At 38.6% G+C, this 15,991-nt stretch overlaps 1 protein-coding gene across 2 annotated transcripts in view; it reads left to right on the top strand.

Moving 5' to 3' along the window:
• Positions 1–15,991, top strand: part of BMS1 (BMS1 ribosome biogenesis factor) — a 60,249-nt gene that overhangs the window by 6,866 nt on the left and 37,392 nt on the right. The window contains exons 5-8 of one of the 2 annotated variants that reach the window (XM_037141773.2): positions 12,901–13,089; positions 13,752–13,894; positions 14,608–14,729; positions 15,032–15,249. In XM_037141773.2, coding sequence (XP_036997668.2) covers positions 12,901–13,089; positions 13,752–13,894; positions 14,608–14,729; positions 15,032–15,249 — 672 coding nt within the window. The remainder of the gene's footprint in view (positions 1–12,900; positions 13,090–13,751; positions 13,895–14,607; positions 14,730–15,031; positions 15,250–15,991) is intronic. The other variant, XM_037141774.2, reaches the window with a different exon arrangement.

The raw sequence follows: 15,991 nt of genomic DNA on the forward strand, positions 1-15,991 counted from the left end.
AGTATATATTGGTGAAAATGTTGCAGCATGGGATATCTGATTTTTCTGCTTATGTTCTCCTCCAGGGCTTTTATGATGTCGCTTCTTTTTAAAATTTTATTTGTTTGTTTGTTTATTTATTTTTGTTGTTGTTCAAGTACAGTTTTCTGCCTTTCCCCCCTACCCTTCCCCACCACCCTAGCTCTTCCCACCTCCTTCCCCTGTTTCTACCCCACCTTGTTATTATCCATGTGTCTTTTATAATTGTTCCTGTAAACCCTTCACCCTTTGCTCCCATTATTCCCTTCCCTTTCCCCTCTGGTCACTGTCAGCCTGTTCTCAGTTACATTGTTTTCGGTTATATTTTGCTTGCTTGTTCATTTTGTTGATTAGGTTCCAGTTAAGAGTGAGATCATATGGTATTTGTCTTTCACTGCCTGGCTTATTTCACTTAGAACAGTGCTCTCCAGTTCCATCCATGCTGTTGCAAAGGGTAGGAGCTCCTATCTTTGTCCTGCGTAGAATTCCGTTGTGTAAATGTACCATAGTTTTTTGATCAGTTCATTTAGTGAGAGGTACCTAGGTTGATTCTAGCACTTGCTCATTGTAAAGTGTGCTACTATGAACATTGGGGTTCATAGGTTCTTTTGAATTGGTGTTTCAGGGTTCTTTTTTTTTTACTTTTATATATTTTGCTAGGTTTCTTTTTTTAAAATGTATTTTATTGATTATGCCATTACAGTTGTCTCATTTGCCTCCTATCATTCCCCTCCTCCCTGCACACCCCTCCCCCACCATTCCCCCTCCTTTAGTTTATGTCCATGTGTCACAAGTTCTGTGGATTCTGTATTTCCCATACTATTCTTGCCCTGCCCCCTGTCTATTTTCTACCTACCATCTATGCTACTTATTCTCTGTACCTTCTCCCCCCTTCTCCTCCTCCCACTCCCCTGTTGCTAACCCTCCATGTGATCTCCATTTCTATGGTTCTGCTCCTGATTTAGCTGTCCTCTTAGTTTGCTTTTGTTTTAGGTGTGGTTCTTAATAACTGTGAGTTTGCTGTCCTCTCACTATTCATATTTTTATCTTCTTTTTCTTAGATAAGTCCCTTTAACATTTCATATAATAAGAGCTTGGTGATGATGAACTCCTTGAACTGGATCTTATCTGAGAAGCACTTTATCTGTCCTTCCATTCTAAATGAAAGCTTTGCTGGATAGAGCAATCTTGGTTGTAGGTCTTTGGATTTCATGACTTGGAATACTGTTTTCCAGCTCCTTCTTGCCTGTAAGGTCTCTTTTGAGAAATCTGCTGATAGTCTGATGGGAACTCCTTTGTAGGTGACTGTCTCCTTATCTCTTGCTGCTTCTAGGATTCTCTCCTTTATTTTAATCTTGGCTAATGCAATTATGATGTGCCTTGGTATGTTCCTTCTTGGATCCAACTTCTTTGGGACTGTCTGAGCTTCCTGGATTTCCTGGAAGTCTATTTCCTTTGCCAGATTGGGGAAGTTCTCCTTTATTATTTGTTCAAATAAGTTTTCCACTGGTTGCTGTTCCTCTTTCCCTTCTGGTACCCCTGTAATTCGAATGTTGGAAGGTTAAAAGATGTCCTGGAGCTTCCTAAACCTCTCCTCATTTTTTAATATTCTTGTTCATTCTTTTCTGTTTGGTCATTTTATTCTTCCTTCTGGTCCACTCCATTGATTTGAGTCCCAGTTTCCTTTCCATCACTATTGGTTTCCTGTGCATTGCCCTTCATTTTAATTAGTTTAACCTTCATTTGTTTCTCTAATTTGTGACTAAAATCGACCAGTTCTGTGAGCATATTGATCACCAGTGTTTTGAACTATGCATCTGATAGATTGCCTTATCTCTTAGTCGCTTAGAAGTATTGGCTCTGGGGCTTTGAGCTGTTTTTCTTGAGCCATAATGTTTTGGTCTGTTCGCACCTGTTATGTATGAGGGGTGGAGTCTTAGATGTTCACCAGGGCAGGGTGATCCAGTTGCTGGGTTGTGACACTGTATGGGGGTTGGGATCAGAGAGGGGCAGTGGTGTTTGTTTTGCTCTCTCTTGGGTTTCAGTTTACTCTGCTGCTTCCCACAAGCAAATTGGGCCCTTCTGGTGCTGGTTCCCGGGTGTGGCCTTGTGCACCCTCTGGGACCCTGTGGGTCTCTCCAACGACCTCTCTGTGCGTCTGGGAGCTTTTCCTGGCACCTCTACCTTGAAAGTTTTTTCAATTGGTGCTTTTAGGCTTTATTTCCCAGCACTGGGTCCCTAGTTTGTGCTGTCTGTCTCACTGCTTGCTCCTCTGCCTGGTTTATCTGCATGCGAATGTGTGACCATGGTCAGCCAGCTTCCTTGCGTCCTCACTGGGTCCGCCTGTTGCCACTCCATGCCTGGGATTTCCTAACCGACACCTGCATGCCTGGGTTGGTATGGCCACCTTTTTCTGTGTGACCTGCGCCTCCAGCCGCTGACTTCACACCTGTTACAGTTTTGGCTGAATGATTCGTTGTCGTCAGACTTCCTTACAGTTCAATTTTCCGTGTTTTGGTTGCATTTTTGTTACTAAAACTTTCTTGCCTTTAAAGTTGGTTGTGCAAGGAGGTACAGTGTTTCCTTCCACTTATGCCTCCATCTTGGTTGGAAGTCCATGTTCCAGGGTTCTTAGGATATAATCCTAGCAGTGAAATTGCCGGGTCAAAAGGCAGTTCCATTTTAAGTTTTCTGAGGAGATTCCATACTGTTTTCCATAGTGGTTGCACCAGTCTGCAATCCCACCGACAGTGTACTAGGGTTTCCTTTTCTCCACAACCTCTCTAACACTTGCTTGTTGCTTTGTTTATGATGGCCATTCTGACTGGTGTGAAGTGATATCTCTCTGTGGTTTTAATTTCCATCTCTGACGGCTAGCGATAGCTAGCATCTTTTCATATGTCTCTGGACCCTCTGTATGTCCTCCTTGGAGAATCGTTTGCTGAAGTCCTTTGCCCATTTTTTAATTGGGTTGCTTGTCTTCTTAGAGTGGAGTTGTGTGAGTTCTTCATATATTTTGCAGATCAATCCCTTTTTCAATGTGTCATTGGCAAATATATTTTCCCATATGGTTGATTCCCTTTTCATTTTAATGCTGTTTTCTTTGGCCGTGCAGAAGCTTTTAATTTTGATGAGATCTCATTTGTTATTCTTTCCTTTATGTTTCTTGCTCTAGGGGAGATATCAATGAAAATACTGCTGCATGGAATATCTGAGATTTTCCTGCCAATGCTCTCCTCTAGGACTTTTATGGTGTCACACTTATATTTAAGTCTTTTATCCACCTTGAATTTTTTTTGTTTATGGTGTAAGTTGGTGTCAAATTTCATTTTTTTGCATGTAGCTGTCCAGATCTTCAACACCATTCATTGAAGAGACTATTGTTACTCCATTTTATGTTGCTGCCCCCTTTGTCAAATATTAGTTGACTGTAGAGACTTGGGATTATTTCTGTGTTCTCTATTCTGTTCCATTATTCCATGCATTTGTTCTTATGCCAGTACCAGGCTGTTTTGATTACAGTGGCCTTATAATAGAGTTTGGTATCAGGTATTATGATCCCTCCTACTTTGCTCTTTCTCAAAATTGCTGCATCTATTCAGGGTTATTTATGGTTCCATATAATTTCTTGAAATGTTTGTTCTATATCTGTGAAATATGCCATTGGTACTTTAATAGATATTGCATTGAATCTGTAAATTGCTTTGGGTAGTATGGACATTTTGATGATGTTAATTCTTCCAATCCATGAACACAGTATGTGTTCCATTTGTTTCTTTTCCTTAATTTCTTTCTTCAGTGTGGTGTAGTTTTCTGAGTACAGGTTTATTACCTTCTTGGTTAGGTTTATTCCTAGGTATTTTATTTTTCTTGCTATATCAAATGAGATTTTTTTCTTAATTTCTGTTTTTTATACTTCTTTATTGTTGTACAAACATGCCTTCGATTTCTGAATATTGACTTTGTATCCCTTGTTTTGCCAAATTCATTTATTAGGTCAAGCAGTTTTTTGGTGGAGTCTAAGGGTTTTCTATGTACACTATCATCTCATCTACAATCAATGACAGTTTTGCTTCCTCCTTTCCAATTCGGATGCCTTTTATTTCTTTTTCTTGTCTGATTGCTGTGACTAAGACTTCCAATACTATGTTGAATAGTGATGGTGAGAGAGGACATCCTTGTCTTGTTCCTGATTTTAGTGGGAAAGCTTTTAGTTTTTGCCCATTGAGTATGATGTTAGCTGTAGGTCTTTCATATATGGCCTTTATTATATTGAGGAATGCCCCCTCTACTCCCACTTTCCTGAGTGTTTTGCTCATAAATGGGTGCTGTACCTTATGAAATGCTTTTTCTGCATCTATTGATGTGATCATGTGATTTTTGTGTTTCATTTTTTTAATGTCATATATTGCGTTTATTGATTTGAAAATGTAATACCATCCTTGCATCCCTGGGACAAATCCTACTTGCTCATGGTGTATGGTCTTTTTACTGTATTGCTGGATGCAGTTGGCTGATATTTTGAGGGTTTTAGCATCTATGTTCAGTGATACTGGCCTGAAGTTTTCTTTATTGTATCTTTATCTGGTTTGGGGATTAGGATGATGCTGGCTTCATAAAGAGTTTGGGAGTCTTCCATCTTCTTGGATTTTTTTGGAAAAATCTGTGAAGAATAGGTCTTAGCTCTTCATTAAATGCTTTGTAGAATTCTCCTGTGAAACTATGTGGTCTAGAGCTTTTGTGTGTTAGAAGTTTTTTGATTGGTGCTTCATTTTCGTCAGCTGTTATTGGTCTATTCAGGCTTTCTGCTGCTTCTTCATTCAGTTTTGGAAAATTATATTTTTCTAGAAATTTGTCCATTTCACCTGGGTTTTCAAATTTGTTGGCCTGTAGTTCTTCACAGTAATTTCTTACAATCCTTTGTATTTCTGTGATGTCAGTTGTAACCTCTCTTCTTTCATTTCAGATTTTGTGTTCTTGGGTCCTCTCTCTTTTTTGTCTTGATGAGCCTGCTTAAAGTCTTGTTGATTTTATTTATTTTTTCAAAGAACCTGCTGCTGGATTTATTGGTCCTTAGAATTGTGCTTTTAGTTTCTATGTTGTTTAATTCTGCTTTGATCTTGGTTATTTCCTTCTACTTGCTGTGGGCTGTCTTTGTTATTGTTCCTTGAGTTCTTGTAGGTGTAGTGGTAGGTTGTTTATTTGAAATGTTTCTTTCTTTCTTAGAAACATAGCCTGTATCGCTCTGAACTTCCCTCTCAGGACTGCCTTCACTGTGTCCCGTAAATTTGTCGTTGTAGTGAGTTCATTTTCATTTGTTTCCAGAAACTTTTTTGATTTTTTTCCTTGATCTCATTCTTGACCCATTCATTGCTTATTAGCATGCTATTCAATCTCCATGAGTTTGAGTGTTTTTGAGTTTTTTCCTTGAGGTTGTTTTCTAGTTTCAATCCCTTGTGGTCAGAGAAAATGCTTGAAATGATTTCAGTTTTTTTGAATATGTTGAGGCTTGTTTTGTGTTCTATCATGTTGTCTATATTTGAAAATGTTCCATGTGCCTTTGAAAAGAATGTGTATTTTGCTTTTGTGGGGATGAAAGGCTCTATGTATATCCATTATGTCCATTTGATCTAGGACATTTTTCATTGCCACAATATCTTTGTTGATATTTTGTTTGGAAGATGTATCCATTTTCGACAGTGGGTTGTTGAAATCCCTTATTATAATTGTGTTGCTGTCAGTAACTTTCTTGAAGTTCTCCAAGATTTTCTTTATGTTTTTGGGTGCTCCTATGTTGAGTGCATATATATTTGCAATGTTTATATCTTCTTGATGGATTCTTCCCTTGACTATTACGAAGTGACCTTCTGGTTCTCTTTTAATGGCCCTTTTTTTGAAGTCTATTTTTGTCTGATATGAGTATTGCTACCACGGCTTTTTTTGTCAGTTTGCTTGGAATATCTGTTTCCAGCCCATCGCTTTCAGTCTGTCTAGATGTTTTTTTCTTAGGAGGGTCTCTTGTTGGCAGTGTGTGTCTGTCATGCTTTCTTATCTGTTCAATACTTGCTCTGTGTCTTTTGGTCAGAGCATTTAATCCATCTGTGTTTAAGGTTGTCATTTATAGATACTTATTCATTGCCATTTTTTCCTACCTGTGCTCCTGTCTCCCTCATTCTTTCCCCTCCTTTTCTTAAAGCAGTCCCTTTACCATGTCTTGCAGAGCTGGTTTGGTGGAGGTATATTCTTTTAGACTTCTTTTGTATGGAAAGTTCCTTATTTGGCCTTCCATTTTAATTGAGAGCCTTGCTGGATAAAGTAGTCTTGGTTTCAGGCCTCTTGTTTTTATTACTTGGAATATTGATTGCCATTCTCTTCTGGCTTGGAGGGTTTCCATTGAGAAGTCAGCTGATAGCCTTATCTAAGCTCCCTTGTATTTTACTTCCTGTTTCTCCCTTGCTGCCTTTAAGATTCTCTCTTTGTCTTGGAATTTTGCTATTTTGATTATGATGTGTTTTGAAGTGGGCTTCTTTGGGTTCCTCTGATTGGGACTCTGTGTTTCCTGGATTTGTGTGACTTTTTCTCTCATCAAATTAGGGAAGTTTTGCATCATAACTTTTTCAAACAGGTTTTCTATCCCTTGCTCTTGTTCTTCTGGTATCCCTATTATACATATATAGTTTCATTTTATGTTGTCTTGCAGTTCACTTACCACCTGTTCGGTCTTTCTGAGTTTCTTTTCCATTTCATGTTTATGTGGGTGTGTTTTTCTACCTTGTCATTCAGCTTACTGATTCGATCCTCTGTTTCATCCAACCTGTTTTTAATTCCTTCTAATGTGTTTTTTCTTTTTTAAGATTTTATTTTTTTTTCTTTAGAGGGGAAGGGAAGGAGAGAAATGTCAATGTATGGTTGCCTCTCGTGCGTCCCCTGCTGGGAACTGGCCTGCAGGGAACCTGCCTGCAACCCAGGCACGTGCCCTGACTGGGAATCGAACCACAATCGTGTGGTTCGCAGGCCCGCGCTCAATCCACTGAGCAATCCAGCCAGGGCAAATTCCTTCTAATGTGTTTTTTATTTAGAAGATTTTATTGTTCATTTCTTCCTTGTTTTTGTTTGTAGTTTGCATTTCCTTTTTCATGTAGATACAGTTCTCACTCATTTCCTTGCAGTTGTCTGAGGTCCTTCAACATCTTCATATGTTCATAAGAAAATCCATTATTTCGAATTCTATATCTGATAGTTTGATTACTTACTTCCATTTCATTTAGCTGTTTTAGTCAGGAGTCTTCTTTCGAGTGCGTGTTCTTTTTTTGTCTGCCCATTTTAGGTGACTCTTTGTTTCTATGCTTCCTGATGTTTCGCTTTGCTAGCTGTCTTTGTTGTATGATCTTCTATGGTAGGAATTCTATGGGATTCAGTGGTTTGCTCTCTTTGATCTCCTTGTCTGGTTGCTCTAGGTTTGCCCTTCTGTTTGTGTGGGCTCTCTTGTTATACTTGGGTTTTTACCTTTTGGTGGTTGCTTTGTTGGTGGTTTTCCTCCTCCAGCTGGAATACTGATGCTTGCAGTTCCCACCTTTTCTTTGATTTCCTCAGTGGCAGGGAGCAGGCAAAATGGAGTAAGACAGTGGGAGAGTATTTTATGGGATTTAAAATAGCAGCTAGTAGAGAAGAAATAGATTATTTGGATTAGTATGGAGTTAACTGTGATATTTTACCCAATTAGCCACTTTTTACAAAGGGTGAAAGAGAGGTAAGACTCTTGTTAGAGGGAAGGATGATTGTGAGCTGAATCCAGAAAACAGAACTCTTGTGCAAGGTTAGATGATCAGATATAGTAAGATTAAAGGATAGAAAGTAGGTATAGTATGCAAGAGAAGAGAGTTAACCACAACAATATTAATGCTCAGGATTAAAGCGAAGTGGGCTAAGATCAGAGAGGGTTGCTGTTTGTGTGTAAAATTGTATGGAACATCAATTATTTACAGTAGTACTGGAACAGCAATAATATGACAAGAAATATAAGTGTTGGATAACCAGAATAGAAAGAACCCAATCAACCGTTGTGTGTTATTGGAACACAGTGAAGTGAAAGAAGGAAAATTAAAATACAATGAAGAAAGAATAAGGAAACAATGCAATTAAACAGAAATAATATGAGCAAAACTAAACATAAGGAAGAGAAATAAAAAAATACTTATAAAAGTGCTAAAAATAATGAAAAATAATATTAATACATAGAAACAATAAAATGCCAGCTCTGTGGGATGATAGCAAAGTGATGGTTGTCTCCGTTTCTCAATTTTTGGGGTTAGCCTTAACCTCTCCCTTTTGATCTGTCTCTGGACCCTTAGTAACTCCACATCTTATTGTCTAACTTGGGGGAGGCAAAAAACGGGGAAAAAAGGGAGAGAAACCACAATGAAGGAAATAATAATAAGCCTCTTGCTGACTTTAAAACTGTTCAGCAAGTTCTGCTGGTCTTCCTAGATGCCACAAGAAGCGGGGACTGGGTTTCCCTTTTTTCCCTTCCTATGATTTTAAGAGGATGGGGACTAAGTATGGGCCACAATATTTATAGTTTCCTGGCCTCTTGCCCATGTCCTCCATTATCTGTCAGGGTCAAATCAGCCACTTAGCTGCACACAGCGTGAGACAAGCCAAGCAGCGCACTTCCATACTAGGCCAGTCAGTCTCTGGGTGTGGGCAACTGAAATCACCCTGGGGCGAGCCAGTCACTGCTGGAGAGTTCCTCCCGAAGCAGCTGCCCTCTATTTTTAACAAGTGCAAGGCTTTCCACACAGCCCAACTTTCCAACCAGTCTAGAGACTGAGTCGGGGTCCGGCACGACCCAACTCTTCCCTTCTCCAGGTGTCGCGTGGCACCCCAAAATCTCTGGTGCTGGTGTCCACAGTCCCAGCAGATGTGAACTGCCTCTGTGTGTGTCTCCCACTTTGTCAGCAACCTCCAGCATCCAGGTCCCTTCTGGTACCAGGGTGTCCTCCCTGCTCTGGTAGGGGAGGCAGCTGGTGATCTAACTTTCCTCCCCATACCCTGTGGCAGGCACCGGGCCAGGGGCCACAGCAGTTTGGTCTCCTGTGCAGATCCCAGGGGCCTTACCATCCCAGCACAATCTCTTCACTGTTTTTCAATGTCCTCTGCAATTTTTTGTCTCCAGACTTTATATGAGCTGGGATTCCATTGGCTGGTCACTCTGTTCCTCAGACAATTGATCTGCTAGGTGTTCTGGCTGGACATAGGGAGAACTTGGCTCTATTCCCACCTACCTTGCTACCATCCTTCCCTGGTGTCACTTATATTTAAGTCTTTTATCCATCTTGTGTTCATTTTGATGGATGGTGTAAGTTGGCAGTATAGTTACATGTTTTTGTGTGTACTTGTCCCAGTCTCCCAACAGCATTTATGAAGATGCTATTTTCACTTCATTTTATGCTCCTGTCTCTTTGTCTAATATTAACTGACTCTGTTGACATGGGTTTACTTCTGGGCTCTCTGTTCTGATCCATTGATTTATGTGTCTGTTCTTGTGCTAGTACCATACTGTTCTGATTATAGTGGCCTTGTACTTTAGTTAGATATCAGGTATTATGGTTCCACATTACTGAGGCTATTTGGGGTCATTTATGGTTCCATAGGCATTTTAAAAATATTTGTTCTACATTGGTGAAACATTGTCATTGGTATTTTAATAGGGAGTGTATTGATTCTATAGATTTCTTTGGGTAGTATGGACATTTTAATGTTGTTAAGTCTTTTAATCCATGAACATAGTATGTGTTTCCATTATTTGTGTCTTCCTTAATTTCTTCAGTGTTGTCTAGTTTTCTGAGTATAGGTCTTTTATCTCCTTGGTTATGTTCATTCCTAAATATTTTTCTTGTTGCTGTAGTAAATGGTTTGTTTTTTCCTTGATTTCTGTTTCTGATATTTCATTGCTGGTGTAGAAAAATGCCTTCAATTTGTGAATTTTGGCTTTATATCCAAAATTTTTTTATTTATACAAAATTTATTTATGAGATTGAGTAGTTTTTGGGGGTAGTCTGTAGGTATTTCTGTGTATACTATCATGTCATCTGCAAACAGTGATAGTTTTGCTTCCTCCTTTTTGATTTTGATGCCATTTATCTATTTTTAAAGTATATTTTATTGATTATGCTATTACAGTTGTCTCATTTTTATCCCCTTTATTCATCTCCTCTCTGCACCACTCCCTCCCACCCACATCCCCCTTCTTAGTTCATGTCCATGGGTTGAGCAAATAATTTCTTTGGCTTCAACATTTTTTTATTAAAAAGAATTTATTTATTTATTTATTATAGAGAGAGGGGGAAGGGAGGGAGAAAGAGAGGGAGAGAAACATCAATGTGTGGTTGCCTCTCACACTCCCCCTACTAGGGATCTTGCCTGCAACCCAGGCATGTGCCCTGACTGGGAATCAAACCAGCGACTGTTTGGTTCATGGGCCCAGTCTCATTCCACTGAACTTCACCAACCAGGTGGCTTGTACATTTCTTATACTATTTTTTAATGTCCCCATCTATTTTGTACCTACCATTTATGCTACTTATTCCTGTGCCTTTCCTGTCATTCCTCCCTGCCCCCTCTCCTCTGATAACTCTCCATGTGATCTCCATTTCTGTGATTCTATTACTGTTCTAGCTGTTTGCTTGCTTTTTATTTTTTAAGTTTGGTTGTTCGTGTTTGTGAATTAATTGTCATTTTACTGTTCATATTTTTTATCTTTTTCTTAGATAAATTCCTCTAACATTTCATATAATAAGGGCTTGGTGATGATGAACTGCTTTAACTTGACCTTATCTGTGGAGCACTTTATCTGCCCTTCCCTTCTAATTGATAGCTTTGCTGAGTAGAGTAGTTTAGGATCTAAGTCCCTGCCTTTCCTGACTTGGATGGAATACTTCTCTCCAGCCCCTTCTTGCGTATAAGTTTTCTTTGAGAAATCAGCTGATAATCTTTTAGAAACTCCTTTGTAAATAACTCTCTTTTTTTTCTTGCTGCTTTTAAGATTCTCTCCTTATCTTTAATTTTGGGTAATGTAATTATGATGTTCATTGGTGTGTACTTCTGTGGGTCCAACTTCTTTGGGACTCTGAGTTTCCTAGATCCTGGAGGTCTATTTCTTTCATCAGATTGAGGAAGATCTCTTTCATTATTTTTTCTAATTAAGTTTTCAATTTCTTGCTCTTCCTCTTCTCCTTCTGGCAACCCTATGATTTAAATGTTGGAATGTTGAAAGTTGTCCTGGAAGTTCCTAAGCCTTTCCTCATTTTTTTTTTTGAATTCTTGTTTCTTCATTCTGTTCTAGTTGGATGTTTCTTTCTTCCTTGTGCTCCAAATTGTTGTTTTGAGTCCCAGTTTCCTTCCCTTAACGTATATTTTCTTTTATTTCACTTTGTATAGCCCTCATTTCTTCATTCATTTTGCAACTGAGCTCAATCAATTCTGTGAGCATTGTGACTATCAGTGTTTTGAACTCTGCATGTGATAGGTTAGCTATCTCTTCATCACTTAGTTTTATTTTTTTCTGAAGTTTTGAACTGTTCATTTATTTTGGCCATATTTCTTTGTCTCGGTGCAGGTCTTACATAATAAAGGGCAGAGCCTTATGTATTCACTTGGGTGGGGCAACCCAAGTCACTTTGTTGTGGTGCTGTATGTGTGGGTGGGGACCCAGATAGAACAATGTGGCCCAGTCAGCTCTTTGCTGGCTTCTGGTCCCCTCTGCTACTACCCACTAGCAAATTGGGCCCTTCTGGTTCTGATTCCCAGGTGTGTGGTTTTGTGTACATTCTAGGACCCTTTAGGTCTCTCTAACAAACTCTCCTGTGAGTCTGGTAGTTTCTCTTGCTACCTCAACCCCTATAGGTTTTTTTAGCCAAGGCTTTGAGGCTCTATTTTCTTATACCAGATCCCTGGATTATGTGATCTATCTCACTACTCATTTGTTCCTCCTGGTTTATCTGAACACAAATGTGGGACACTCAGGTCTGCCAACCTCTGCCTTGCCCACTCCGATCCTCTAGCTGCCACCTTGCTGGAAGTCCTCTGCTTAGCTGCTTGTCTCTGCCTCTTCCTCTGGTCTGGATCAATGTTTCTTTGTTAACGCCTTGGTTGTCAGACTTCCTTCCATACAGTTTTGTTTTTCTGTCAGTTCTTGTGGTTTTTTGCTTTTAAATTTTTGTTGTCCTTCTTTTGGTTGTATGAGGAAGCATAGTGTATCCACTTACACCTCTGTCTTGCCTAGAAGTCTGCTTATACTTTCTTACAGATTACCACTTATAACTTTACTGTCCTTTGATTCAATTCTAAATTGGAAGCCTTCTTTTATTTAAGTTTCTGAGCAATTTCCTGCTCAGATTAATATCTGAGATAGAGCTTTAATACTACACACTTCCTTGCAAAAAATTTTTGTGTTCTATATGAGAAGATCAAAACAAGAATACTTGCTTTAAAAAATACATTTTTAATATTTTGCATTTATTACCACTATCTCCCATTTTTGGGTGTCAGAGATCTGCTTTTTTGTTTCCTTGTACAGATGTTACTTAGCTTAACAACCTTGCCAAACACTTTATTTCTTAAAATAAGAACTTTTCAGGTATGGGCTAAATTAGACCCAGCCTTTTCTGAGTTATTTCTCATACATTGAAATGCTTGAAATAGAAGGGTGTTTTTTGTTTTTTTTTTTTAAGCATTGTTATCCCTAACTAATGAATTAACATGGCCGCGTTCCAGTAAAACTTCAGTTATGAAACAGGTGAAGAGTCAGATTTGGCCCATAGGCCATAGTTTGCTGATGATCTGTTTTGGTAGTTTACTTGAGAAATTATCATCTGTTTTTAGGTTCTGATGCTTATAGATGCCAGCTTCGGGTTTGAAATGGAAACATTTGAGTTTCTAAACATCTGTCAAGTACATGGCTTTCCTAAAATTATGGGTGTTCTCACTCACCTAGATTCCTTCAAGTATAATAAGCAACTAAAGAAGACAAAGAAGCGATTAAAACATAGATTCTGGACAGAAGTCTACCCGGTATGAAGATAATTAATTATTGAATACTAACACTGTAATCCTTTAAAAATAGACTGGATGAGTATGAGGGAAAATTAGATTAATTTTGTCTAAATGGTAGAGACATTAACAATATCTCTATATATTCACCTCCTGAGTTTCCTTCATATATCTGTTGATAGTCCTAGGCATATTTCCTCAATATAGTTGATAGTACAGACCTTTTTGGCATGTCTTATTTGTCTCTCCCCAGCACCAGGCAGTATCTGGCTCTAAGTGTTTTAGATTTGTGAGTTAATAGAGTTTGCCCAAAGTTTCTCATATTGTAGTTACAGAACCAAGAACTATAGTGCACTCATACTGCTTCTCCTTCTTCCCCTCCATACTGGTATGGCCCATTGGTTACAGAATGTTTTCTGTGCCCAGAAACCCCACTGCAATACTCCAGAGAGATGTCACTGCTTGACTGGAGCGCAGTTTTGAAACTAAGTGTATTTACAGTTTTGCCCTTAGGAAGCCCTGACAAGATGGTTCCTAAAAGAGGCCAGAGAGATTCTGGAAGTATTGGCACAGTGATTTCCTAGAAGTCTCCCTTTCTTAGGATTGCTTCTTACTTAGAGGCTTTTATTTAGTGCAGTTGTTGACAAGCATTTAGTTGAAAATTAATGTTTTTTCATGTTTAGGGTGCCAAGCTCTTCTATCTTTCTGGAATGGTACATGGAGAATATCAAAACCAAGAAATTCACAATCTGGGTCGTTTTATTACAGTGATGAAGTTTAGGCCTCTTACATGGCAAACCTCTCATCCTTACATCCTGGTAGACAGGTAAAAAGTTAATGTATATTTTTTTCTTCCTTGCCCAGATAGTTCAAAGCTAAGGAGGTTAGAAAAAAAACAATAATAGAGCTTATTTTGTGTTTATTTTTGAACAGTGTGGGGAGGAATGTAGTTGATGGAAATTATCTACTTTTTTGTATTGTTATTTAAAGATGCCATGACTTTGGGAATAAAGTACGAAATATTTAGAAAAATGTCAGGATTTTGAAGCATTTAGGGCTACAGGATGTGGCTTCATCCATAATGCACTAGTCACTCAGAAGTATATTGTGTTTTCCTTCCTTTATGCTTTTTTTCATATTATTTTGCAGCCTATAATACCTTTTTTCACCTACCAGAACCCAAGCCACACTAAAACAAAACAAAACAAAAAAACAAAAAACCCAGAACAAAGCTTAATCCTCTATCATAAAAGTTTTTTCTGGGTAGGTTCTGTATTCTTTTCTGACACCAGGGAATACATATCCCATTTCTGCAGTCATACTTATGGAACATATTATTACATAGAGTCTTAGAAAGGTTCAATCATGTGTTTGCTTCTTTTCCTCTGGTAGATGGTGAACTGTGTTTGCTTATTTTTGCATGTTCTACAATTTTCTAACATTTTGTGAACTAGTAAATGTGATGAATTGTTGACACGAAGGGAGGTACAAGAACTCTGACACTCATGTCTGCCATGTGATTGGGTTTTATTTTTCTAGGATGGAAGATTTGACAAAGCCAGAAGATATCCGAACAAATATCAAATGTGACCGAAAGTTGTCTCTTTATGGTTATTTAAGAGGAGCACACTTGAAAAATAAAAGCCACATTCACATGCCAGGTATTGTTTCACTAGTAATTGTAGAACTTTTGAAATGACTTCATTTCTCAGGCAAACTGAAAAATGGCCAAACAAGATAAAGCTCCCTTGCTGGAGGTTTTGAGAGTAACTCAGCTCCTCATTGGCCAGCAGACACTGAGTTGACCAGATCTCTTCTGCTCTGATGGTGTTGTTTAGCTAGCAAGGCACAATGCCAGTATCAAATGGTGCTGTTATCCTGGTTGAAGCTTTTTGACTGTGGACCATTTTTGCTGACAGTTGATAGATTTGTCAGCTGAACCCACTTCCTGTTATTCTTCCAGGTGTAGGGGATTTTGTTGTGAATGACATCAGTTTTCTACCAGACCCCTGTGCCCTTCCTGAACAACAAAAGAAGCGCTGTTTAAATGAAAAAGAGAAGTTGGTTTATGCACCGCTCTCTGGAGTTGGTGGTGTGCTATATGACAAAGATGCTGTCTATGTCGACCTTGGTGGCAGCCATGGCTTTCAGGAATCGGTGAGAGGAAAGTCACAGGAAATAGTATAATTACCTTTTATTTACTTAAGCTTTTAAGTTTGTATTCATATTTATGATATTGCCTGTTGTAAATCTGCAGAATACTTAACTCTACCAAGCAGAAAGTAGAAGTCTGTCCTTTGTACCTCCCTTCTTCAAGATCCACAGGAGATCTCACATCTCCCAACATGAGCATTGTAAGCAGTGATGTACAAGTTGCAGGAAGTACAAGTTTGGTGCCTTGCACTTCCATCTCTATATGAAATCAATGTCTTCCAGCTCTCTTCGGTCTTTCTTTTTTTTTCTCTTTAAACTTATACACATTTATTTAGATTATTGCAAGCTATACGTAAATACTATAATGTGGTATGGTGTGTGTGTTTGTGTGTATGTGTAAGAAAAAGGTAAGTCATATTTGTTATATGAGATCCAGTTTTAAATGCTTGTACAGGTTTTGGGGGCACATAGTATGTGATTCTGTTGTTCCTAATAGGGAGCTGCTTCTGTCTCTATACAGTTTTGTACTATTTCATTGTAGGAATAAACCTCATTTACCATAGCAGTCTTTGGAGTGCTGATGGCTCACTCCATATCCCCTGGTTTGAATAGTGATGTAGTAAGATCTTGCACATGTAGCTTTGCTCACTGGGAGGGATCTTTCTATGCAGTAAATTCCTCGAAGTGAAATTTTTGAATCAAAAGGTAGCAAAATTTTTTAATTGACTCAGATTTTTATCTCTTTTACTGTTTGGAAATGATATTTTAT

Source organism: Artibeus jamaicensis, unplaced genomic scaffold (genome assembly GCF_021234435.1).
Source record: "Artibeus jamaicensis isolate MK-2021 breed Jamaican fruit bat unplaced genomic scaffold, CSHL_Jam_final contig_687, whole genome shotgun sequence".
NCBI classification, from domain to species: domain Eukaryota; kingdom Metazoa; phylum Chordata; class Mammalia; order Chiroptera; family Phyllostomidae; genus Artibeus; species Artibeus jamaicensis.